The sequence below is a fragment of the Pempheris klunzingeri genome, chromosome 20 (assembly GCF_042242105.1).
Source record: "Pempheris klunzingeri isolate RE-2024b chromosome 20, fPemKlu1.hap1, whole genome shotgun sequence".
NCBI lineage: Eukaryota > Metazoa > Chordata > Actinopteri > Acropomatiformes > Pempheridae > Pempheris > Pempheris klunzingeri.
In genome coordinates, this window is record NC_092031.1 from 3,059,120 (window position 1) to 3,087,047 (window position 27,928).

At 41.8% G+C, this 27,928-nt stretch overlaps 2 protein-coding genes across 2 annotated transcripts; both read left to right on the forward strand.

Moving 5' to 3' along the window:
• Positions 1–1,632: 1,632 nt before the first annotated feature.
• slc16a5a (solute carrier family 16 member 5a) lies at positions 1,633–16,149 on the forward strand. The gene is made up of 5 exons (XM_070852497.1): positions 1,633–1,765; positions 5,224–5,693; positions 9,991–10,134; positions 10,955–11,794; positions 13,990–16,149. The coding sequence occupies exons 2-5, from the start codon at positions 5,327–5,329 to the stop codon at positions 14,259–14,261; spliced, it is 1,623 nt and encodes a 540-aa protein (XP_070708598.1). The 5' UTR covers positions 1,633–1,765; positions 5,224–5,326; the 3' UTR covers positions 14,262–16,149.
• Positions 16,150–17,466: 1,317 nt separating this feature from the next.
• Positions 17,467–27,869, forward strand: tap2t (transporter associated with antigen processing, subunit type t, teleost specific). Its single transcript, XM_070852320.1, has 12 exons — positions 17,467–17,513; positions 18,554–19,097; positions 19,264–19,378; positions 19,489–19,619; positions 20,147–20,352; positions 20,817–21,014; positions 21,688–21,816; positions 21,919–22,110; positions 22,229–22,402; positions 23,060–23,219; positions 24,335–24,471; positions 26,032–27,869. The coding sequence occupies exons 2-12, from the start codon at positions 18,593–18,595 to the stop codon at positions 26,224–26,226; spliced, it is 2,142 nt and encodes a 713-aa protein (XP_070708421.1). The 5' UTR covers positions 17,467–17,513; positions 18,554–18,592; the 3' UTR covers positions 26,227–27,869.
• The last annotated feature ends 59 nt before the right edge of the window (positions 27,870–27,928 follow it).

The following is a 27,928-nucleotide window of genomic DNA, read 5'->3' on the forward strand; positions in this document are numbered from 1 at the left end:
TCAATGGAGACTGTGGAGAAATGTTTGGAAGCTGACAAAAAAAAAACATTTTGTCCGATTGTTTCTTTCACTTTTATTTATTTTATATTTTTTGAATTTTGTCTACCAATGTTGTTTCTTTACATGTAACAATTTTAACAAAACCCTGTCTGGTTTTTAATCATAAAATGTGTCTGTGTTTTAAAATGTGGCTCGCTGGCTGTTTGTCGAAGCTAAAAACACGATGAACGTACTGAAGTATGACAGATTTACAAAGTGGCATCGAAAGTTTTGACCCCATTTGAAACTTATTCCGCCAACTGTGATCATTTTACTTGATGTGTATTTACATATGTTATCGTTGCCTACGATGGGCAAAGCCACAAAAACTCAGCTTATGGTCACAAACATTGCAGTAAATAATAAGATGTTATTGTCTTGATCTATAAAAAGATCTGTTAAAAACACTAATGTCACATAATAACACAAACAAATCAACTTAGCAGTAGATGCAGAACAGAATTACTGCTTTTGTCAATGGAGTCTGGTGGGTTTGATGAGAACGATATAATGAAACAAACAGACCTGTAACATCCTTTTTATTTATTCAAAGCCACCAGACTCCATTAACAAAAACAATAATTTTACATGGGAGTTGCTGGTCCACCGCTGCTTCGATCGGTTAGTTTGTTTGTGTTACTGTGTGACTTTGACGTTTTAAAGGGTTGAGTTTGGGTCCAACACAATGTTTGTTTAATGAACAAAAACACAAACAAACTAACCAATCAAGGCAGGGGTAGACCAGCAACACCTGTGTTCTGCAAAATAAAATTACTGGTTTTGTCAATGTAGTCTGGTGTGTGTGCAGAGAGCGATATAACGGCTGTTTCTGGTTAAACCAAAAGGTCTTCCAGGTTTATTGGTGACATAATGTGACAAAACCAAAACAGTTTCCCCTTTCTCCTCATCGCCGAAATGCTCGACCACTGATGTCACGGCGTCCTGGAGTACACCTGCACGTCACTGTGGCAAGGTGAGAGGTCAGACCACAGGAGGTCAGCAGCAACAAGATTTCCAAAAACAGTTAAGTTGCTCTTTATGTACCAGAAACAGAAGTAAAAGTCCTGCATTTGTAAAAGTACAGAAGTGTGATAAGATCAACTTTATTAATCCCGCAGGAAATTATTTAATTATCAGCAAAGTGTCAAATTTAAAAGCCTTTTTCATGGAGAGAAAGTTTTCTATCATTATAACTGTGGTTATTATGTTATCATGGATGTTTTGACATGTTAGTAGCATGAGCTGTCTGGTAGTTTCATGGATTAATATTTGATTAGATGATTGTTTTAGAGATAAAATCTGTTACAGCTGTCAGAAAGACGTTGAAGAGCCAAACCGAGAAGTGCAAATGAGTATTAAAATGCAAAATATTTACGGGAAGCACGTCAGATTAGTACTACAGTGCAGCACTATGGTCGGATAGCACAGCACTCACACTGTAATATGATCAGCTTCCTCTCACACTCCTCACTTGAGTGCGCACAGTGGCCTCCATTACGGCTCCAGTGTGCAGCAGCACCGGCGGCAGCAGCAGCAGCAGCAGCGGGGCTGGGGCCTGCGCACAGCCCGCATCCAGGACACCACGACAGTCTCCTCCCACCGTGACCGGGGCTGCTTTGGGGAGGAGACCCGCAGACGGCAGCTGCTGCTCCGGCAGTCATCGAGGAGAGACCGCGCCTGTTCGGGAGCAGGAGGCGGGAGCCGGACAGCCAACACTTAGAAAAAGGTGATTTTTTTTAGATTTAAATTTACAAATTCACGAAAGAAATGTCTGCTGTTATCACTTCCTCTCTGTGCCGAAAGTGATTTTGAGGATTTTTATCCAGCAGGGTTAAATAACACTGACTGAAACAGAATATGGGTAATTTTGCCCTTTAAAATGGGGTCTGGGCAGATAATCCGTCTGCTGGTGGGGCTTTTAACGCGTAAGAAAACTGGAATTATCACGACTTGCCACGTGGGTGAAGCTGGCAAAGAAGCCTGCGCGTCAATACAGCTGAAAAAATGTGCTCAGAGTGAATATTTAATCCTGATTGAGCTCATTTTTTATGCCACTATTCAAATTCCAACATCTGACATGTCAAACCGGCGACAATTACGCAGCGCTGCCATCCCTCCACGGGCTGTCCCACCGGCAGGACCAGCCGCGCAGCATCACTTTTTATTCATGAAGGAAGAAATGCAGGAAGAAATTTTCCCCGACACCCCTCATCCACCCCCCATGACACCTTTAGGTGCATTTAAGAGGCACACTAAGAGGACCCATGGCTGCAGGACAGAGGGAGACAGAAACAGGACGTCATGGTTTGGTGGTGGTGCAGATTTCAGAGATATGAGAGGCCTCCCTCACCCCCCTCAGTGATGGGGGACATGAGGGGCAGCAGTGCACTATGTGGCCAAAAGTATGTGGACACTGTCACCCTGTCTCCATGCTGCAGTGCACTTTTGTTGTGGGGCTGTTTGTCCTGGTTTTGGCCCATGTGTCACCACCACTGTTTCCAAAACAGAAATACCTGTCCCAGGGTGCGGTTTTCCAAAACTTCTGTCTGCCCTGAATGTGTCTCCAGAATCCTCAAAGAACATACAGATAATATTATTCAGTCTGCTGCACAAACATTAAACATTAAACCCCTTTTAAAAGGAAAGGGAACACATTAGATGTGCTCATGTCTGCCAGCAGCTGGTTGGCTTCATGTAGCGTAGCTTAGCACAAAGACTGGAAACAGATGGGAACTGTTAGCCTGGGTTTGCCTAAAGGTGAGAAAATCAGCTTGGCAGCGGCGCTACAGAACATGTGTCATACCTTGTCTGTTAAAATGTGTGATAAATTGTTTTAAAGAAGGTTATGTGCCTGCAGACTCCAGGAAGTAACTGGTCCCACCCAAGAAATAGTCCGGTTCATAACACCTGTAAAATAGTGATTTGTTGTTTTTTATACTTTTGTTTTTGCACAAATTTAAAAATCAAGACATAACATGTTTAGAGGTGTTGCTAGGCAGACTTTGTTACTTTTTGAACTGGTTCCAAATGTAATGCTGAGCTAGGCTATATGGCCCCAAATGTTTATATTTAGTGATGTCAATTGTCTCATCTAAACCTCAGCACGAAGGTAACTGAGCGTATTTTCCCAAAATATTAAACTATTCCTGTGAGCTTTGGCTGGTTTAGGGAAAGAAGTGCAACTTGGGAAATGGGTTTAGAATATTTTTGGTCGTGCACATGTTGTTTAACATCCTTAAGGTTTGTTTTTTTTCAATCGCTTGCTATCTATTTTTCAGAAAATCAGTTTCTTGTCTCCGTGACTCAGATATAATGATAATACAGTTCAAGTGCTGGACGTCACTGATGAAAAAAGACTTCAGTTTACTTTTGTATCTATAAGAGACTCTACATTTTTGACATTTCAAGCTACAGTGATAATTTACAGTACTCAATATTAAAGAAAAGTAATGTACTGTTCATGCAGTCTTGTTGCAATGCTGCTCACAAGGGGCATGTTAATATATTTCGCAACTGATTACATGATGGTTACACTGAGTAATAAGCACTGAAACTTAATATACAGTTTGTGTCTGGGGATTAGAGAGCACGTGGTTTAGCGTTTTGCATTTTCATGCTCAAAGGAAGAGCTTGCAGGTCATTTGCATCAAGAGTTGTGCTGAAAACGGAAACATGTCCACATATATATATATATATATATATATATATATATATATATATGTACACATATTTATGGAGAGTACAGTGACACTAACACAGACTCTCAGGAATAATCCCAGAAGATCTTGTTCTTTGGGGGGAAACTCTGCTGGAAAATTTGCACAGAGGGCTTTTCATTCAAGGGTTTTCACAAGTGCATGATGGTCTCATGCTAGCCAGATTCCCTTTGCATCCACACAGGCTTGTTTGTCCCTAAACCCGTCAGACCTCCTCTTTGTGAAAGTCTGACCTGCAGACATAAAGTCCTGTATGTCGAGTCCAGATGTCGCATGTTCTGATTTTAAAAGCTGATAAATCTGAGGCCCTGAAGCCGCCACAGGAAATGAGCTGCTTCAGGCCTCTTGGGATTCTACACAGGAGACTAGAAATCTTTGGGCGTCTGACTTGTCAAACCAGTTTACACAATACTGATTAGGCCTGATCCCACTTTCTCTGTATTTCACAGTGTACAAGAGTTTTCAAATCTGGTGTCTGTGCACTCTGTCAAAGTCAAAGCATTGCCAAGACCAGGTAAAAGACTGAGCCCTTATTCATGCCTGTCGTTTTTTAGATTGCTGTAACTTGGATTGCTTGTGAAACGAATCACCTTGCTGCTCTGGTTGTCTGCGGTGTTTCATTTCTTGTTTTTTGGGCACAGACAGTCATTGTCTGGTTCACTATTGTTTACTCCCCATACATGCAGGTCTGCGGCCTGAAGCCTGCTAACCAGCTGTTTACTGTCTCACAGTCACGCTGAGGCCAAAAAGCATCTTTGTCAGGCTCCAATCCTCCGTTAAAGTCCTCAGTAAACTGTTAAAACCCTACTAAAACAGCTCGAACCAATATTTTTCTATTAACACTGGATTAAATGATTATGTGTAATGTGAAAGATGCGTCTTGTTTTGGTTTTACAAACTGCTTATTGACTCTCGTTAGCAGCACCTACTGAACAAGCAGACAAAGTTTATAGTTGGTGAACATAGTGGAGAATTTAGTAGCTTCAGAAACAACATCCTGACATAAAACAGGCATCAAAACCGCCTTGAATAATCAAATCACTTACTACTGCATGAAAGGTGCTTTGTTCAAATGACTGTTGTCATGACTGGAACATGAATGATTGTACAAACAGGCTTCTAATAGCTAATCTGTATTAGAGCTGCTGCTATTATTTTCATTACTGATTAATCTGCTGGTTAGTTTCTTGTTAGATTCTTGGTCTTCAAGGTGCCTCTCCAGCTGATGTCTCCAACAGCCCAAGAGATTTTCAATTTACACAGATGTAGAGCAGAGAAAAACAGCAAAACCTCACAGTAAAGAAGCTGGAACCAGACATTTCTTTGCATTTCTGCTTGAAAACTAAACCAAAATAGTTGCAGATTAATTTTCTGTCTATCCACCAATCATTTCAGCTCCATACTGTCAAACACTGCCCACTCCAGCTGCTCTGCACGTCTTGAAGGATGGTTTTCTTTGCTGTTACAGGTATCCCTAAAGGTCGCAGCTATTACACTGACATGGACCTCAACAGCAGTTACACACCCTGCAGATCTAACACAGGAGCCTTGCCTGAACTGCCGAGCAGAAAATGACTCAGAGAAATGGAATCAGCGGGACGAGTGATCGCTGCCTCCAGCCGGAGGCCCCCAGCGTCCTGGAGCAGGCCAACGGTCCGGAGCGGGAGGAAGTTCAGGAGGCCGACGACTGCGAGTCCGAGGAGGGAGGGCACGGAGGCGGAAGCAAGCGCTCTGTGGCCGTGACGGGGACGGTCACAGCTCCAGACGGCGGTTGGGGATGGGTGGTGCTGGTTGCCACCATCTTGGTCCTGGCCTTGACTCTGGCGTTCCCGTCTTGCGTGGGAATCTTCTACATCGACCTGCAGAATGAGTTCTACGCCTCCAACAGCGAGACCTCCTGGGTGCCCTCCATCATGACGTCAGTGCTGCATGCGGGAGGTAAAGACCAGGAGATTAAGTGGGTTCTTATGAGGTAGCTCCTGTTTAACCTTCATTACTTTACCCAGTACGTCTTTTCTGAGGTTTACTGGTTGATGTTGTGTAATTAAACTACAGTTTACCATGATAAATTATACATTTCTAGTTGGAACAACATGTTTTTGCAGATACTCACCATTACTGCTCCTGTAGTTGTTATTTAACTATCACTTATAATTCTATTATTAAATGTATAACATGTAGGTTGCCCTTTAAAGCCCCCTCAGCATCGGGGTAACATTAGTTCCTACCTGCTGTAGCTGCTGTGAAACCCGAGAGAGAGACTTTGGTTGTGTTTTAAACCGTCTTGCTGTGCTGGTGTTGATTTAAAGCAGATTATATCATGAGAAAGTGCAGCCTGTGTGTTACCCACAGCCCAGAGGGACTTTAGAGCACTCACCATCAAGAGTTCAGGATTACAAAGACATGATAATCCAAACATTATAACATCTAAACGGCGAAATAGAGCATGGCACAGCCTCACGTGGTCTGTGTGACCTGTAGCTTATGGTGGCTAATGTTAGCAACACTTTATAGATGTTGTTGAGTCACTTATTTTTCTGATTAATGAGTGAGTTCTCTGATGACTGAGCTTCATGACTTTTCTCTCTTTCTGTTATTGGCACACTATGTTTTAGCATTTACTATTATTTTGACGTTTAGGTGCAATATTTGCCGTTTCTGTTGACTAGAACTTCATATTAGATGTAGTTTTATATTTTAATTAAGCAGACTGTGCCAATAACAAGGAGGTGATTGCATGTTGGAAGTACAATAAATGGCTTCGGCCAGGGGTCAGAGTGGGAACGATCCAGGTGTCAGAAGGTGCTCCTTCATGTTAAGTTGGTCCCGGCATGTTAAGACTCCTCCACCTCTCCTGACTCTGCTCCTGCTCTCTCTTCTCCATGTAGAGCGCCCTTGGGTTTCTTGTAGGGCGCTATATAAATCCACGTTATCATTATTATCACTATTATTATTATTAGCCTGATCATATCAGTAATGTTTCAAACTAATATCTACATCAGAGGAGCAGGGTGTCAACGAGTCCTATGCAGTTTAGACTTGTACTGTAAAAAAACTCCTGATAGATTTGACGGAGCCCGAGAGATCCTGTCTGATCCTGTTGTCCTGATGGGATGATTAACAGTGATTATTGATTAATGAAGTTACTGCTGCTGCACAGGTATTTAAAGATGATATAAATAATGGGATTATTCCGTTCCTACGGTGGCCGGGAGGTGCAAAACAATTTTACAATACGAGAAACGCTTTTAGAAAGCTGGAGACAAATTTACATTTGAGAAAACATTTTTACAAATCAGAAAACAAAATGACATTTAACAACACATTTACAAGTCCTGAGACAAATTTACATTTGAGAAAACAAATTTACAAGACGTGAAACACTTTTACAAACGCCGAGACAAATTTACAAGTAACTTTTTCAACCAGAAAGGGAATGTACCAACTGTCAAGTAGAACCGGAAGTGATGAGGAGTTCATGGCGACCCACGATGGACGGCAGTCAAGCGGTCTTTTGCCCGTATTGAGGCGAACATATGAGCCGATTAACGCGGTACATTCCCTTTCTGGTTGAAAAAGTTACTTGTAAATTTGTCTCGGCGTTTGTAAAAGTGTTTTACAAGTCAGAGGCTGAAAGTATGTTGCTCATAGATAGTATCAGAAACTGGGTGTGGGTTAATAAAAATCTTTAAGGATTACAATTTAAAGATGTTTTCATCCCTTGTGTGTTACAGACAGAAATGTCAGAGCTGCTGCTCATTGCCCCGAGAACACTCGCACCTCTCATGCAGCTTTATCAGCGTCGTCATTGTGGTGAACAGAGGGGATATCTCTCCAGTCAGTAATGCAGACTTCCTTCCTCACTGACACATTATATAACCTGCGTAAAACAGGGAAGCAGTGTTCGCCGTGCAACAGCATATAAAGTCAATATAAAGGGTCGAGGTAAACGTCACACTGTTGGTTAGCAGCTACACAGTAACTAACCATACCAGCTGGTTATCTTGGTCGTTGCTGCGTTAAGCACACTTTTGATAGAGTTTTGATAATGAGCTCTTTAAATTAGTCAAAAGCAGACAGGAGTTTGGTGTGGTGAGGGTAGTGTCACATGATATCCAACCCTTTTCTCTGACTCTCTAACTTTTTATTCATGAAGGCGGTGTTAATGGCCGTAGGATAACCAGACGAGGTATTACCCAATTATTCGAGCTGTCAGTATTTGAATTTGAATTATTGTCACCCGACAGAGCAAAAGGTTGGTGAAAGTCACAGGATGTTCTTTAACATTTTGTTATCAGACTGGTTTGATGACATTCCTCCTCTTCTTTGTGCTGCTCCTGTTCGTCCCACTCCCATTTTATTAGCAACAGCTTTCAAAAATAGTGAAAAATCATCATGACTTTGTTATCTGAGTGCCCTCTAGTCCTCGAGATTTTCTGTTTACACACTTTACAGCATGAAGGTTTGCCTATGGGCCATGCTCGATATTTATCACCTGCACCCTTTTTTAATTAAAAGAAGGCTATGGTTACACCAGAACATTTAGTACCAGTCTGTGCCATCTCGATGCTATCAATCTTTAACTCCCGTCCTCCCTCTCTTTCTACAAACAGTCCTGAGCTGCACTAAAACAGTTGTTTTCGTGAAGTTTCTTCAGTTTTTTTCCTGCATGTGGCACTGATCCATTATGTGTTATTGTCATGTCTCTGTCATGTCCAGGCCACATCCGGATTCTTTTCAAATTATGTTCGGTTTATGCTGAAAAGACCTCAGAATTTTAAAACCAAAAGAAAAAACAAAAACGAGCAGGAGATCATTTAAGAGGTGGATGTATGGTTCATTCAGTTTTTGTAGTTTGTATTTAAAGGTGAAATCTGGTGATTATCTCTATTTCATGCTTTCAATAAAATTTGAAAGGACCAAAACCAGTAACATGTTTCTGTATCCACAGCCAGACATGTTTTATTCCTCTGTGTCACGGAGCCTCACTGTTGTCCAGAAACTGTTTTTTGTTTCACAATCACCATCCTGCTGCTATAAATACTCAGTAGAGCACCAGATGTGTGTTAATCCGCCATTAAAAATAGTCCCCAACAAATGCAGGAACAACTGCTGAGCCTTTTAACCAAAAAAATACATATTTGTGAGCTGTGAGCCACAGAGAGTGTTTTTAAAGTCAGAGTGTATTCAGGCACATATTGTTTATTTATGTGTTTTATGGACAATAAGACAAAAAGACCAGACTGCTGCTGCTTTCTGAACAAAGTCTTTTTTTTTACCAGTTCAGGAGCTACAGAGAGCTGCTCCGGTGTGGGGGCATGTGATAAGGGGTTTTTTGGAGACAAGAATGCTTTGATGTTAGAAATGTTCCTGAGCTGACAGAAATCTGAGAAACATCTCAGGTTTATCTTCATTACGCTGCACAAAGTTTGAGCCGCTCGTGAGTCAGTGTTCAGAGGGCAGTGATGAACGCAGCCGCCTGCGTGGGAATCTTATGACTAATCAGACGCATCAGTTCACCTAAAAGTAAAGCACAGATGTAACTTAAAACAAGTAGATGCAGAAAAGTGTGAAGAAAATATTTCATCTGGCTCTGAGGCTCCATCAGGAGAAACCTGAGTGGAAAACTGTAAATATTAGCCTTTAAACACTTGGAGCACTCTGTGTCTGGCTTATATGGGCTCAGTCAGGTCCAGGTATTATCCCCATCAGTACCATGCAGCCCTGTTGCCTAACAACAAAGGCACCTCCGGTGTGTGTTGAATTTACCACCCCTGTTAGTGACCTTTAACCAACATACCCCACTGTTTTTAGCGCTGTGGCTTCAGAATACACAATGTGTAACTTCCTCTTCTGGCAAAGATTATTGATGAGCAGCAACTGAGGCAAAACGCCGCGCTAGAGATGGAAAAACATACTCACCACTGAAAGTCTGGCACTGATACGCAGTATATTTCCACGCTGACATAACAAACCTTTATTACTCTGACAGTTATATGGGTCACCAAACTACTGTACTTTAAATATGCACCATATGCAGGCATATGTCACACACTAAGTAGGACCAGACATTTTCAGTCCTGCTTTCAGTGCTTTTATTTGGTTGATGCAGATTACGGCTAAACATGTGAAACCTGCTGCAGGATTAACAAACGACCTCGCCTCTGCTGCTTAAGCCTTTGTCCATTTCTGCTCTGGTATGCATTCAGCTAAGAGCATTACTTTTGATCCACAGGCCCCTTCTGTAGCGTGTTGGTGGAGAACTTTGGTTGCCGAGCGACAGTGATGTTGGGCGGCGTCCTGAGCGGGTTGGGAATGGCGGCCAGTTCGTTTACCCAGTCCATCGGCCAGCTCTACGTCACGGCCGGGGTTATCACAGGTCAGCAAACACTCAGCAGATTTATTGTGTCAGCTGACACCTGATGACTGTGGTCACACGGTGCACGACCCCGCCAGCAAACAGACGCCGGCTGGAGACTCGCTGAGGGACAAAGTGGAGCATTTAGCAGCTGAAGGGTCCGATGTTTTTCTCAGGAGTTGGTGGAGACCAAACTAGAAATACTGGACAAAAACATGACTCTGAAATACAGCTAATGCTCCTCCATGTTGAAGTAGACATTAGCAATGACAACTTGATAAAAACAAAGGTGGAGTTTTCTGCCCTCAAGTGGCCAGAAAGTCAGTGAATGTAGCTTTAAACTTTAAATAGGAATAATAAAAGTTTATTACAACTTCTGTCATTTCCATAGTTGTGACTATTATCCACACAAATTTAATCGCTACAGTAGTTGCTGAGTTTGTGAAAGGGAGCGTGGAGCCATCACTCCGACAAAAGATAGAAGAAATAAGACAAATAAAACACAACAGTTTCATCCAAACGACTTTATGTGCAGACAACTACGGCAAATACAAGAGGTCAAAGTTGAAGTAGGAAGTGGAAACTGATGGTGTTGCTGTATAAGTTCAGCTAATCTCTGCTTGTAAACAACTGTCTGACTTAGTTTAAGCGACGATCACTTTGTTCCCACATCCCAGCAGTTAATTTAAAAAAATACAAAAATAAGACCCAGTTGTAATAAACTAACACTTTAAAGTACAGTGTTGTTCTGTATTGAACTGGAAAAGATTATTCTTGACATGTGACATCTGCAAACACAAAGCTGTCCCTGACGTTGCACCACTCTGAATGCTCCTTGCAGGACTTGGTTTCTGCTTCAGCTTCCAACCAGCCGTGACGATCCTCGGGCACTACTTTGTGCGTCGGCGTGCGTTCGCCAACGCCATGTCCTCCACGGGCACGGCTCTGGGACTGTGCATCCTACCTGTCCTGGGTAACTACCTCCACACTGAGCTGGGCTGGAGGGGAAGCTTCCTCGTCCTGGGGGCTGTGCTGCTCAACTGCTGCGTGTGCGGAGCGGTGATGAGGCCCCTCCAGCCCCCCAAGCACCGAGGACAGCCGCTGATGAACCACGGGCCCCCTCCGCCGGAGGAGGAAGATGCAAAGAAGGACAAAGGCTGGGCGAGAGCCACGTGGAGCTTCCTGGGGGCCTCCCTGAGCAAACACATGGCGTTCGATCAGCTCTGCAACAACTCACGTTACTGTGTGTACGCTATCGGCATCACCTGGATGATGCTCGGCTTTGTGGTGCCGCTGATATATCTGGTTCCCTACGCCACAGCAAACGACATGGAGCAGGGCCGGGCCGCCCTGCTGCTCTCCATCCTGGGTATCGTTAACATCATAGTGCGGCCACCCTTCGGCATCATCTTCAGCATGCCCTGGTTCAAAGGGCGGCACATTTACGTCTTCGCTTCGGCTTTGCTGGTCAACGGGCTCAGCAACAGCATCTGCTGCATCGGGCCCGGCTTTAACGTGCTGCTGATTTACGTGGTGATCTACGGGCTGTCCATGAGCGTGGTGGGCTCCCTGATGTTCACGGTCCTCATGGACATCGTGGAGATGAGCCGCTTCCCCTCTGCTCTGGGTCTGCTCGCCGTCATGGAGAGCATCACGCTGCTCATCGGGCCTCCACTGGCAGGTACAGTAAACAGAGAGAGAGAGAGAGGACGGAGGACAGGGTGGGACACACTCACAGTATAATCAAGGAATCGAGATAGAGATTCGCCTGAGCATGATTTTATAGAGAGCAGGCAGATTAGAAAACAGTACAACACTTCTGTGTCCCACACTACACACTACCAACAAACAAACAGTATCCAGTGTGCAAGAAATCAACAGACTTTTCTGTTTTGTACTAAAATGAAATGATACAACACAAGAAAACTTTATTTTTTCAGCTCCTTGTTGCTTTGCATTGTGGTTTAACATCCAGATTTCTTGACTTGATGACACTTTTTCAGCGTGAACACACTATATTCACAAAACCGGCTTGAAGTTAGTATGTTTCGTGGAAGTGGGACACGGCTCAAGAGCAGCCAAAGCTCTCGATTCATTCTTGTGTGTTACGTGAATGGCAGTAATACAGAAATAGAAGGTCTGGCCCCTCCTGCTTCAGGCTGCTGCTGTAACAGCAGTACAACAGTTGTAACATCAGATAACACAAAGTCTTGAGAGCTTTAGTAAAATTAAACCTTTGAAAGCAGAAGTATTATAAATATTATCAGCAAAGTATGAAAAGTAAATATTTTCTTATTATGTCTGACGTGACCTGTGTTCGTGTCACATGTTGATGCTGTAGATGTTTAAGGTCGAGCTCATTTTAACTACTTTACATCCTGTTGGGTTGTTTAATCTACAGCAATGCATCATGGGATATAAGATCATCGTCTGTTTGTGGTGTCGCATTATGATGCATTATCCAGCTGATCTAGCAGGGTTTTTAATAGTTTCTTTATCTGGAAGAGGAGGAGAGTTTTCTCAGTTTATCAGAAAGAATTCACGGGACAGGAAGGGCATGTTAACTTGTAATCTGAAAAGTAACTAAAGCTGTCGGACAAATTTAGCTCAGTAAACAAAATCAGCACTTTAATGACCCTGGATTATTTGAGCTTGAGTCTCAGTCTGGAGTCCAGAGGCAGCAGAGCGGCTAAAGGGCAGAGGCTCTCCGTCCCGTCTCAGATGACAGGTATGCTTCCCGTGCTCGTCCCACTGCTCATGTAGCCGGGCAGTGATGTAACCACAGACACAAGTGACAACAGAGCCTCTTTACTCCGTTTGTCAGGCTCTCCGCTTCCACATGGTCACACAGGAGCTGCAAAAAGGTCATCAGCAGGGTGCACACATGGGCTGCTTTTTGCCTCCATACACTGTAAACTCCTTATAATTATTATTATTTAGTGTTAGTTATAGTGTAGAAGGGAATAAAGGTCTGAGGGAGCTGCTACAGTGCTAAAATTGTGCTGAGTTTAAAGTGTAAACTTCACTTCTCATACGTGTTGAATTACATATTCGCCTGCACATTCAGCTGATACTCAATTTAACCCTTTAACGTCCTCACCAAGAAAAAAGCAATGAAAAAATGTATTCTTTATATATTTTATTTCCTTGGGGCACTAATTACAAAAATCTATGTTTTTTTATGAACAGACCCCACATTTTTTGAAATATTGGCCTCTAGCAAACGGTTGAGATGTCGTAAGTAAAACATGTTTTCAATAAGATATAGTGTTGGTTGAGCAGAAGGTTAAAGGGTTAACTCAGTTCAGTTCAGTTTAATGGGCTTTATTGGCTTAGAAGTTTAAGGAAAATATTGCCAAAGCATTAAAAAAATAAGAAAATAAAAGCATAATACAAAGTGTCCAATAGTTGTGTAAAGTATGTAATAATATGGACATTTAAATTGATGAGTTTGTATACTGCATTAAGTATATATGACATATTCTATATCCTATCAGCTGCACTAGTGTCTCTACAAGCCGCCACAACCAAACAGGGATTTTTACCCCTTTTGCTTTATCTGAATAATCTGACGTAATGATCCAGTACTTCACCAAAAAAAAGCAAACATCAGAAGTTGCGAGTCTGAAGAAATGAGTTCTGCTCTCCTGTCCTGTTAATCGTCTCATCACCTCTCCAATGTGTCTCATGATCCTCTGGGAACTGTGCAAATAATTGCAATTATTTGAAATTAATTAATCTGTTTTAATTAGATCGCCCTCTCAGGAACCCTCTTGTGAATTTCTTTCTGGGCACCTGTAAAGTGAAAGTGTTACCAAGAGAGGATCAAACATGAAATGTGTCCATCACTGATCTCTTTTCTTCTTCTTCTATCAGGGGTCCTGATTGACAGGACGGGCCAGTACTCCTACGTCTTCTTTGCCTGCAGTGCCGTCGTTGCCTCATCCGCTGTGTTCCTCATGGCGTTATTTTGCTGGCTGGACAAAAGGGACAGGAAGTCGTCAAAGCAGGCTCAGCCATCCGCACCGCCCGAGGCCGCGGCGAGGCCCGTCGACATCGCCCCGGGCTGCCAGTACCGCAACGTGCCGACAGAGGGAGACAAAGACAAGGCCGCGGCGAACGGGGCGGAGTATATCACCAGCCTTTGAACCCGCTCACACTGTGTGTCACCCCAGCGCACATCACTCTCTGGGTCAAACACTTGTGCAGATAATCCCTAATGTTTGCTTTGCGCACTGGATGACTGAAAGGTTTTCTTGAGCTCCTCCGCACGAGCCAAAGCAAACACTATGAATGATGTGCACTGCTTGTCCAGGGCGGGACACTTGATCCTACACACCAAAATGAACGTACGTGCACTTACAACTACAACGTGATTGTACTGTTTTATTGTGAAATGCTGCTGATCTTTTCTAAGTGATCACACAATCTATCATAAGCTGTATGAGGTATCTCACTTTGTCAAGCCAAGAGACACACGCCATCCTTTCCTAGATGTTCACCGGAGGGGTGTTTGTAAAGGGGTGTTAGTATACGACGAGCTTTCAGAGACAGAGAATGGGTCTGAGTGGGTGTCGGGCAGCGGGGCAGAAAGTTTGTGATCAAATACGAAGCAAGATTTGGGTGAAATGGGTGAAATCAAAGTGAGGGAACACAAAGGAGTATTAAAAGGATGAGAATTCTATATTATTCCTACTGTCAACAAAGCTCAAAGGACCAAATCCAACAATGAGTCCGGATTAACCAACAGATGAAATGAACACTCAGTTCACACACATTTAGTGAAAGATGGAGCCTTTTTTCACAGTCTGGCGATCCTTTGGTACACCAGGGATGCATATTAACGTTGAGAAGAAGTTAAAACATTTTCTCAGGTGAGTGTCTCACCTGAAAGCCAATAAGACACTCACCCCCTTCAGGCCCTCATGATATCTGTAGACACTCGAGCTGCTCGGTAAACAACACAGACTGATAAGAATCACAGGGACGTAAAGAACAAAAGACCTCAATCTTTACAAGCTGGTTAGCAAGTGTGACTCAAACTAGAGGAAGAAATTTGTTGGGGACTATTTTCAGCGGCGGATTAATCCACATTTGTTGCAGTATTGAGTATTTGTGGCAGCGGGACGTTCTTATTTATGTGTTTTTATTAGTTTCTGGACAACAGTGGAGCTCTGTGGCTCAGAGGAACCAGATACTCACACAAGACTTGTGAGGAGATAAATCCATTGTTGGGTTTGGTCTTTTTATGGGATGTTTGACAACAAAGAAACTTAAATTTTAATTCTCAGTAGCTAAAGACTTGTTTAGCCTTTAATGAGTCAGAGCAGGACATAGAAAATGAGAGTTTGCTTTCTTTAGGGGTCTTTTTTGACATCGTCCTTATCCTTAAAGTAGGAAAACTCAGTTTTTATGTCTTGTGAAGACGTTAAATAGACCCTGCTGAGCAAATTACACCCTAAAGTGCGGATATAAGAAGACGCTTCGGCCCGTTTGTCAATCACTGTCAAGAGTAATCCGTGAAAATGAATATGTCGAGTGTGTAAGCAGGGATTAATCATGTTCTTGTGTTCCACATGCTCTTCATCCCTTAATGGAACAGTGCCTTTTTACATAAGTGGTGTGTTTATAAGATCTAGAACCACAGAAGACTTTCGAATTCGATGATTTCATGTCGGGTTTTGAAGCATTTCATGAGAGGAACGGTTGAGTGAAACGAGGCACTGAGGAGTCAGCGGCTCACGTGTTAAAAGTGACACTTATAACTTCACCTTCACCTCAAATCAGAGATTTTATGTGACAGATAAAATATCTTTTGATAAATGAACAGTGAGACTATCACCAGTTCAGGTCAGACGTGACTGAAGATTAAATACACGTTTCAGGTATGAGCTGTTAACGCAGTAAACAGAAGTGTAACCAGAGGATTTATTAGTAATTTTTAGAGGCTTGTCTTGCTTATTATAGCTTTATTATACAATATATTCTTAATTTATACGTTATGATCAGGTGGAAAATAAATGTTTGAATATCAAAGCTGTCTGAATCTTTTGTGAGCGCATTAAACACAACATGAACCCTCTGGTACTCGTTAAAAAAACATAAAACAGACGTGTATTTATTTGAAGATTTGTCATGAAAACTTTTAAATGGGCCAAGCATAATTACCAGCTGTGGAAAGCTGGCAGTTACTGTAGTTTGTGGTTATTTATTTATTTATTTATTTATTTATGTGCCACTAAAGTTTGAATTTACTGAATTTTACTAAACATTTTTAATTTATTAGGTGTTTATTAGGATTCCCACCCCTGTGGTCTGACTCAGAAGTCATATGTTTTACATTCATCTAAATCTGAAAAGTATCTCAAGTTATTAGATAAATGTAGTGACATAGAAAAGAACAAAATTCCCCTCTGAAATATGGTGGGGCATAAAAGTATAAAATATTATAAAAGTATTTCAAACTTCTACATAAGTACAGTACTTGAGTAAATGTACTAGGCTAATTTCTGTAATATATATGAGTAATGTAATGAGTAATGAGTATATGTAACATGAAATGAATCATTCTGCACAATACTTAAAGTACTTTCTACACTGTGGTTTTATTACTAGACACTACAGGTGAATTATGATATAAAAAAAACAGATTACTAGATAAATTACAGATATCACCATTAAACTTCCATAGTTCCTTACTTCCTTACATTATGACCATTTTTTGTTATGTTAAGTTCAAAATGCTTGTTTGATTTTATTGACATATTAGAGGAAATTCACCCCATGAATACAAGAAGCCATAAAGAAGAACTATTTTCACAATGTTTTTAGGAATAAAATGCTGTATAAATGAGGTAATGAATACTACATGACCAAACCCCTATGTGAAAACCTTCAGAATATAGATATAAACATGAGTTTGGTGTATTTAAGTGCTACTGAAGTGGAGATTTCCTGATTAGGAGGTGAGGAAAAACTCATTTTGAGCAAACGGCATATAAAGATATGAATTTAGGAGGAATCTACAGATGCAGACAGACAAAGTGAAGTAAAATAAACACCTAAATGTGTAGTTAAGGACTAAGAGTAGTTCTTCTTCTACTAAACTTTATATAAACACAGCCGCCATCTTGTGGCCGGGGTGTGAAACGACAGTTTTTATTAAGGGCAAAGTAGAGACATCAAGTTTAAAAACAGTCAAACTTATACCCGAAAATCAAAGAAACTAACTAAAATGAGGCTGGTGTTCGTTATGTCGTGTTTTATCCTCATGTTTCACGTGAACGGAGTCGATACGGGTCAACCAGACGTCCAACGGCTGAAAGTGAAACTAAAAGTGAAGCTCAGTCCGCAGTTAGCTAGCTAGCATTAGCTGTGGACTGTGAAGAGGAAAACAGACGGTAAGTCACGAAAACTTCATCTTCATGGACATTTTAATGTGGCACAGGTTCGCCTAAACAGACGTTACACAGCTGCGAGATCATTAGTGAGCTAAAATGCGTGTGTATTATTAGCTGGTAGCATTCGTTCCACACCAGACTCCAGTCAAAAAAGTTATAAATTTAGTGTGGCTGAGGTGTGGTTGGTTTTTATTCTTTTACGCTACTCAGGTATTGTTCAGTACATTTTTTACTAAAATATTACGTATTTCGGTTTTATCCATCTTTACTCTTCTTCCAGTGTTGGAGTACATTTACTGAAATACTGCACTTAAATACAATCCGAGGTATTTGCTTAATATACATTTTATGCTACTTTATACTTTTTACTCCACTGCATGTAATAAGTAACTTTAATCACTAGTTAATTTGCAGGTTATTAATACAAAATATAAATCGGGTGATACATCAGGATGTACTGTTAGAGATTAATAATCCCAGCTGTGTATAAAGTAGCTGAGCTCCAGCATCAGTGATGCTGCCTGTACGTGAATGCAACACTAAATATAATCCAGCAGTATGATAATAGGAGTTTTTCTTGGTTGTAGTCCTCATGGAGACAGAGTCATAATGCAGAGATTAAGAGTAAATACAGCCAGCGAAATTATGGGGAAGCTCTTTAGTGTGTATAATTTACATGTAATGATAACAGCTTTCCGGATTTCAAGTGATCTGTTCCCACTTTTGCATCTGCACTAAGTCACTGCATAATCTCTTTGCCTTTTTCAAGCACTAGGACTCTTAGTTTCTGACCTTAGTAATTGTTTAATGTTGCAGTTTACTGTTGCAGGTGGTCGATGTGGAGACAGATAGATTATTTTATTATTAGTATTGTTTTAGTGTTGAGCAATTTAATCTGTAACGAAGCATCATAAATCTATAAATGTATCACGTTTGGGTTGATGTGCAAAATAACTACAGCCGTCAGATGAATATAGTGAACAGAAATGTGTAGTATTTCTTTCATAATTAAGTACAAATATCTCCACATTGCACTGCAGATTCAGCCTCTCAGTCTGACCCCCCCCCTCCTAAGGAAAATGAGGGAAGTGGCAGCATGTGGGTTAATCATCCTTATTTTCGACGCGGTGCTGTGTTCGGCACTGTGGGCCGGACTGGTGCTGCTGGAGTGCTCCGGCTGCGGTGGACTGGCAGGCGTATGGGCCTTTGGAGCGGCGAAGTGGGCCATTCTCCATGTTTTCACCTCTACACTGACTGGTGGAAAGCCCCAGGCTGTGCTCCGCAGGTTGACGGCACTCCTCTGCCTTCTTTCACCTGTGTTGGAAAGTGGACGGATCCTTATGGAGCCTCCGTCAGAGCCGTACGTGGCACCATCTCCTAACCTCAGCATGCTGCTCCTGGGTCTGATATCCTCGTCACTGGCCTGTGTGGTTTGGGAAAAGTACCTCTGCGGTGATGGCAAGATCGGAGGGGACGACAAATCACTGGACGCAAGACGATTGCTCATGAGGATGCTGAAATACTTCAAGCCAGACACCCTTTTCCTAATTGCAGCCTTCAGTTGCCTCATCTTAGGTGTCATCTGTAAGTGTGAAAGATCGACTCCATATCAACACTTTGATATTCTCAAGGAAGCTATTAGAAAGTTTAGATGCTGCTTAACTTAAATTTAAAAACATTAAGACCACAATGAACATTGTATTCATCATTTCCTGTTCCACTAATCCACAGCGTTCATCTTTCCTAACAGGCGACACATTTACCCCGTTGTTTCAGGGGAGGGTCATTGATATGCTAAGAGGTGAAGTACTTCAAACCAGCTTCTGTACGGCGATCGGACAGCTGGCACTCGTCTCTTTTGGAAGGTAATGAAATAGTTTGTGTGTATTTTAGTCCTTGTTAGTTTCTGTAATATCAACAACAATTATTCTGAATTAATAATGAACTGACATTTTTAACGTTTCCACCTGAACAGCGCCGTGTTCTCCGGCTTAAGAGGAGGCTTATTTATGTGCACCCTGACCAGACTGAACAAGAGGCTGAAGCATCTGCTGTTTCACACCCTCCTGCAGCAGGAAGTGCACTTCTTTGATGAGAACAACCCTGGTGAGGAGAACACAGTTAACACGTGACATGAAAGTATGTGGACGGACGAACATCTCACCCACAAGTGACCACGGGCATTAATCTGCTGCCAGGACAGCTCCCTCTCTCCTGTGAAGAGTTTTTACCAGGTTTTAAACCTGGCTGCAGAGATTTGCTCCCATTCAGAGCGTCAGTGAGCTCCAACTCTGATGTAAGGTTTTTAAATCAGGAAAAGGTCAAACACAGACCATTAATGTCTAAAATATCATCACATGCTTTACCAGGATTTTTCCTTCTTGGAACCGTTGACTGTATGTAAAGATGGACGACATGACAGCTCCCTGAAAGTGAAGCCATCACATCCTGATAGCTTACTGGAGTATAGGTCATTTTAGGTTCTTATCAAGCTGATGTATGTCCAAGTGTTCATTTTCTCTTTCAGTTTGGTTTTCATTAGTTATTGGATGCCACAAAAAGGGGATGAAAGAAACTCTTTTCATTGAAACTCTGCAGAGGTTTAGCTGCCTTTTCTCACTTTCACCCAACAGGACATCTTTCCTCCCGCCTGCACTCTGACGTGGACAGAATGGGTCGCACTGTAGCGCTGAACGCCAACGCTCTGGTTCGCAGCACGGTCAAAGCCTGCCTCATGCTCGCTGTGATGTTACGCCTGTCCTGGGAGCTCACTGTGCTCACCTGCATAGAGATGCCCCTCTTGGCCATCGTGCAGAACAAGTACAACATCTTGTCCAAGGTAGGCCGGTGTGACGGGATGACATAGACCCTGGACTCCTTTTAGATATTTTTTAAATATAATTCTTATATCTTTGAAACCTTTATTTTTATTTCCTTTAGTGTCCTCCACTGTAGATTTAAAAAGCAAGAGAAAGCACCTAAAATCAACAGGAGAAGGCAGCAGGCAGGGCGGATTTAGTTATATGTCCTCTTAAGAGAAGAAGAATAACTGAGTCAAGTCAAAATGACAAATGAAAGAACAAACATTAGTTGCAGCTGAAGATGAAATAGTAGCTGAAGCATGAAAACTAGTGTAATATTCAATTCAGTCTTGCAAATGAAGACATGAAAGATGAGGAAATGATGTGCAGCTCAGGTCAAGGATGATACTTTAACCAGCGATGTTCTGGGAGCAGCATCAGTCTGCTTATGTGCAGCTTGTTGTCACTGAGTGTGTGTGTGTGTGTGTTCTGTGTCAAACAGGAGGTGAAGGATCAGCTGCAGGACTGCCACGCTCAGAACAAAGATCTGGCTTTCCAGACAATCAGTAGGATTCACACGGTCCGCAGCTTCATGGCAGAGAAAGATGAACTGAGGAGGTTCAATAAGGCCGTGGACCAGATTTCTGCTGTTAAGAGACAGTGGGGAATCTACAGCGCAGTTTTAAGCTTAATACGGAGGGTGAGATGGCAGCGGAGTACATCCACACTTTAGTCTACTTATCAAACGGCTTGTTGAGCTTTCAGCTCAGCGTGTGGTCATGCAGCACGTATGGAGGCCCATCAGAATATATAAAGACTGAGGGATGAAGAATGCACACGGTCAGTTCAGTGTTACATGATGAGGCAGTAAGTCCAAATTTAGACTTTCCTAATCAAAATTTTAGGAATCAAATTTTTAACTTCAGTCAGAAGTTTAACATGTTAAAGTCAAAAGGTTTGACTTCCATATTAAAGAGAGATGAAGTTATGATTTTAACAATGATAAGTTGAATCTTTTTCTCATTAAAAATGATGAGATAATAATTTGATCCTATGAGATAACCAGTCAAAGTTATCGGCCTTAAACTTTCTATCATTACAATGCAGGTAGGTGATTCAAACTTTCCTCCATGTTGACTGCACTCAGAGCTGCCTGCTCATTTACCAACAAATGTCCGCTGGCTGTTGTTCAAACTACCCACCGTAAGACAAGGACTTCTCCCGGCAGGATTGGTCTTCGCTCCATATGTGCTGCTTCGATAATATTAACAAATCTTTTTGTTTGGGTCATGTTTCTTTCGGAGCGTGTGTGATTACTGTTGCTATGTACAGCAATGATGTGTGCCGTCCCTCTCTTTGTTCTCTCCCTACAGATGGTGAGGCTGGGGATAAAGATACTGATGCTGGTTCAGGCCCGTAGTCTCATCTCCTCGGGCCACCTCACCATCGGCAGTCTCGTGTCCTTCTTCTTGTACCAGAAACCCATGTCAGACAATTTAAGGGTGAGCTGAGATGCACATCTTACACTGCAGCATCTCTCTTATGTATTTTAGAAATACTTTTAGCAAGCCCTGTTGCTGATGGAGATTATTTGTTTGTCACAGGAGATCATGTATTCCTACGGAGATACAGTGTCCATGGTGGGAGTCATCTCCAAAGTATTCAGTTATCTTGACCGAACACCACAGTGTAAGAAGGAGGGAGAGCTGGCTCCTGAGAAGCTGGAGGGAAGAATTGTTTTCCAAAATGTCACCTTCAAATACCCCTCAGCTAATCAAGATAAACCAGCTCTGAAGGTAACTGTTTGACAGGCTGAAAGTAATACTGTGTCATTCCTGTATGTGTAGACTGGTGTTGGAACATTAATTCAGAGTCTAACAAGCCACAAATCCATCAAAAACATGCTCCACACAGTCAGTTTCCATGGAACTGCAGCCGGGGAAGATGACAGCTCTGGTGGGTCCCTCTGGAGGAGGAAAGACTTCGTGTGTCAGCCTCCTGAAGAGGCTGTACGAACCTCAGGAGGGACAGATCCTGCTGGATGGAGAGCCGCTGCACAGCTACAAACAAAAATACCTCCATCAAAAGGTACAGTTGGCTTTGTGGAAGGAGGCTTAAATCATGTAGGCAGGCTCACTTTTCTAGTTTTTTGTATAGATTTATTAGAATATTAGCACATTTATTAGCATATATATGTATAGTGATAAATACAATATGAAACGATTGACTATAAACACTAAAGTGCTGTTTGTTTGCTGGAGGCTCTATAAAGCTGTACTGAAGAGCAGTGGTAGCTAAATGCTAACGTCAGCATGCTAACAGGCTCACAGTGACGACGTTAGCATGCTGATGTTTAGCAGGTCTAAAGTCAGCATGAACTAAACAGTCACAAAACCAGAGTGTTGGTGATGACGATGCCGTGAGATGCTGTTTCCAGAGCTCCTCAGATTTAAAGGAGCAGTCCCAAGGCCACGGGTGAGGCCAGCTTTGCCGTCACTTGTTTTGGTGAATCAGAAATATCTGACCGAAGGAGGCGGTTGAGCACAGTGGAGCTCTTTCTGTCATTGGATTTTGATGGTGCAAAGTTTAGACCAGATTGTTTCCACAGCACACACACATTTAGTAAGTTCTGTGCTTGTGCTTTATTTGCTTACTAGAAAACTAGATTGATTAATCAATCTGGTTTTTTGTGCCATATGCAGTCAGCTAGCACTGCACTGATTCTACTGTGTGCCATTTATTTAGATGGCCCTGGTATCCCAGAATCCTGTGCTGTTTTCTGGTTCGCTGAGATACAACATTGAATACGGCCTGAAGGAGTGCACCTTGGAGAAGGTGAAGGAAGCTGCGAAAAAGGCCAACGCAGACGACTTCATCTCTGGCCTGGAGAACGGATATGACACAGGTACAGACGTGAGGGCGCTGCACACATGTACAGAACACATTTAAAACAAATGGGTCATCATAGATGGTCTGCTATTGTCCCAAATACAGCTTTGTTGTTATTTAAACCAATCAGTTCTGAATGAACAAAGCAATGTGATGCTGATGTATTCTAGGATATGTTTAAAGTGAAGTTGATGTCTTATTCTATTGTTTTATTGTTGTTTTTACTGTCCATTTAATGTCACTCAGGTACCTTGGTATGTAGCACTTTAGTAGTTGGTTTGATGCTTATGTTCTGTATTTGCACTGAGTCATGAGGGCAGAGAGGTTTGGCGCAGGCTTTTCTCTGAAATAAAGAATTATAGCTGCATTTTTTCATCTTATGCTTGAGACATTTATCATAAATCAGAATCAGAATCAGAATTCCTTTAATAATCCCCAGGGGGAAATTGGTTTTTGCTACACACAGCTCCAAAAGAATAAGAATAAACTTCACACACAAAAGTAAATCAGGTGAGTCCAGAGTCCAGGGTCCTCTCCTCTCTGGTGGAACAGTTCACATACTGGGTGAAGTTGGGCAGTGCCTTTGCCATGGTGACATGGTTGAAGACAGAGATAGCAGTGAGTGCACTCTGGTGTAGAGTCTGTACCCGGGCTGTGGCGGAGTGGATGACGTCACACGCCAAAGTCAGGTTGGCAGAAGGAGGAATGTAAACAGTCACAATGACAACATGTGAAAACTCCCGTGACAGGCAACGTGGACGAAGACCAACAGCAAACAGTTCAATGTCCGGGCTGCAGATGCGCTCCTTGATAGTAATATGAGCAGGACTGCTCCACCTGTTGTTCACCAGAACGGCCCCCCTCCTTTCTGCTTACCGCTCCTGGTGCAGTCCCTGTCAGCCCCAACAGTTTGGAAGCCACCGATGGAAACATTGTCGTCAGGAATGTCCTGATGCAGCCATGTCTCCAAATGAAGCTTACATCAACATTATAAGATGAAGAGAACATAGAAATAGTTGTAAAAATAATAAGACATCATGAGGGTGGTGGGGGGATATTCCAGTAATGAAAACTGACTGACCTTTTATTATTTGATCTATTTAATCTATATGCCCGTGCTTTGCTTCACAGATGTCGGCGAATGTGGAGGCAAACTAGCAGGCGGACAGAAGCAGTGCATCGCCATCATCAGAGCTCTGGTTCGCGATCCGCAGGTCATCATACTGGATGAGGCCACCAGCGAGCTGGATGTTGAAGTGCAGCACTTTGTAAGTACAAAAAAATGACTGATCCATTCATCAGGCTGTGATGATGCTGTGGTCATGTGATCCCTACCATGTTGAGCTTATTGTCACAGCTGCAATAGAGAGATGAAGAAATATTATAACAGCAAGAGACAAATCATTTTTTGATCCTGTTTGAATTGTGCCATGAATCACACTCGATGTTTGTCAGTTTAAAAGATTATTTAGTTTTAAATCTGGAAACGGTTCAGTGAACTACATCCTCTCGTCTTGAACGATATACATCACCTACTAGCTATCGAGCTAACTCTGCTATGCTCCACGCACTGAATGAGACTTACCAGATGTGCTTTATCCATTTCTATTTATATTCCTTTATTATTTATATTTCCATCAGAAATATGTCCCATAGTGGTCCACCACAAGGGGTAGATGTAAGTTAACCCTTCAACAGCCAACCTACACTCTTGATAGAAAGTTTTCACCCAATCAAGAATCATTTATCTCAAGTCTTAGCATCCAGGTCACATGACTGCCATCATTTAATCGTTCTGAGTGTCAGAAATGGACTTCTAGGTGTAAAAAAGATTAGTATTATTAGTATTAACACCAAGTCATTTCCTACCCCTGCCTGTTGGAGGGTTAAGTAGGAGGAGCTGCTGCGTGGCCTCCCTGAGGGTGGGTCATCCTCACTTCACTGCAATAAGACACCTTTAGCAGCTCTGCCCTACTTTAAAAACAAAAACCAGTTCCCTGTTGCTCTTGGGGAGGGAGGTTGGGGGGGGTATGAATCAGCACCGTCTGGTCCCATTCCTATGAAGAGAAAAATTCCTCTCGACAAGCCAAAAGATCGTCTTACTCCACTTCAAGCAAACTGGTGGAGCAGCTACACTCGACCCTTCCTCGTCCACACAGCAGCATTATTTAAACAGGAGTTTAAGGAGCAACTGCACTGATGAGACGCTTAATCAGTACAGAAAAATAACAACTGACAAAGCAGCTTTATTTCTAGAGCACATTTTATTACATAGAAACATTTTATTACATAGAAACTCTGTGTTTCTATGTCAAAGAAATATAAAATTAAAAAATATAAAAAAATATAAATATTAAAGACAATGAAGAAAACTACATATACAATACCAACACCCTCCACACACACACACACCAGAAATGCCAAAAAACTGCAGTTTTCAGCTCCTCAAATAAAAAATCCTCTTTTTCCCTGTTTAATATTATTGTAACTGGATTTTTTAAATTTTATTTTATTTTATTTTTACTGTCGGTCTAATTAAAGATGTGAGCTTAGACTCCTCTTTTGTAAAGTGAACAATTGATTGATAAAACAATCTGCATATCAGGCCTGGAGTGAAATCACTTTAGACAATATGAAGACAAAACAGAATACAATTAATAAGTCAAAAACATTGATCAGTATGAATATAGATAAACAACAACAACAACATTCAGCTGAAGGTGGAAGATATTTCGTGTTATTCAAGATTACAATGTGTGGAAAAGGTAAATATCAATAAAATATGAAGATGAAAGATGACTCGTGTTTCCCCTGCTGGGTTTTGTCAGGTGCTGCGGGAGGTCCTGTCCTGCGGTCGGACCGTCCTGGTGGTGGCTCATCAGCTGAAGACCGCGGAGAAGGCCGATCACATAGTCTTCATCGAGAACGGAGCGGTGGCGGAGGAGGGCACCCACCAGGAGCTCATGGCCAAGAGAGGACGCTACCATCGTCTGAAAGAGGAGCTGTTCTCTCAACACAGCTGAGAACAAACTGTTTGTACATAAATTTGACTCGTGTGAAGTTGAAATGTTAAAATGTTCTTCCTGCCTGTTTTTCATCTTTAAGGCGTTCGGGTTTGTAGGACGAAAAGTATCTTGGTATACTCTGGAGTGAAATCTGCATTTTTTATTTTTTTTAAATGATTGTGAGTGACAGTGTCATCATATATATATATATAGTAGTATATAGTAACATACATACACATAGCAGCTACAAGGAAAACACCAGCTTGGTCACATTTTACATACAGGAAACACAATAGCCTCACGCTTCAGCTTAGACTCCAAACAAATCTTATTTGAGGATACCTGGGCAGGTAATTTCCTCCTGAAGGCAAGGAAAGGCCCCGCAAATCTATTTAAAAGTCCTGGAAAAGCCTTTCAATATATAAACCGAATCTTTTTCATGTCATAAATTATAGAAAATATCTTTAATCCGCAGAGCGTGAAGAGGCAGGAATGGTGACTTTAGTATTAGATGTCTCACTAATAATAGATCCAACAGCCAAAAGCTATTTGGACTAACTGAACTAATCTGCATGTTTAATGAGCACAACATATGAGCATAGATGATGTTTATGTCTTTAACAGTATTATGTCCCACTGAAGCTCCAGTGAGCTGATGAATGATCACTACTGTTTCTAATGCTTTGTTTTTTTTTTTTTTAAATGTATAAAACAACACAGCTAAACTCTCGCTAACTGTGGTCATAATTATTATACGTCGTAATTCTAAATGTTAGAGACCAATCAGTAATATCAGCTGCACAGGAATATCTTTAAAAGTCACAGACTACAACTAGATTCCTTTTGAGATTTCTCATTATTTCCCAGTGAAATTACATAAACCCTTTGTGAGAGAACATGATATATTACCAGTAAAAGGATCTGAATACTTCCTGCACCACTGATTTTGATAACATGCTGTACTTTAATATATTTTTTGCACCTCTGCTTGTTTTCTCGTGTGTTAGTTTTTAGTTAATACCCACGAGGACACACGGTGAAGAACAGGGACACTTCTGGGAATTAGAGCTGCAATTAACAACAATTATTCTCATTGTCAATTCATCTGTCGATTATTTCCTCGATCCATCAATACGTTGTTTGGTCTGTAAGATATCGGAAAGTGGTGGAAAAAGTCGATCAGAGCCCAAAATGGCGTCCTGAAATGTCTTGTTTTGTCCACAAACCAAAGAAACCAGAAAATATTCACATCTGAGAAGCTGCAAACAGAATTTTGACCTTTTCTCCTAAAAAAAAAAAAAAACTAATAGATTTATCTCTGCAGCTCTATGATTTCCTCTTTGTTTCTTTCTTGTGCTTCACAGTACAGAATGATGTTCGGTTTGTTTCCACATCAGATCAGAGGCAGGTAGAAATAACCAGCCCCTCCACTAGAACACCTGTGTGCACCCAGAGGCTCCACCTATTGGGAATTGTAGTTTGAGCACCAGACGTGGCACTATGGCATACAAATGGAGGCCAAATTTGCAGTAAATTACAAAGAACAGGGTAGAGCAGGGGGAAAGTGTCCTTCCTGTACTTTTACTTTTACACTGAGTGGACTGTTCAGTGATTGGGGAGACATTTCAAGTTTTGAAAATAAATATTTGCATATTCATAAATTATTTCGTGTCTCGGATTTTTATCAAGGTAAGTAACTAAGTGTTCCTGTACTTCAATA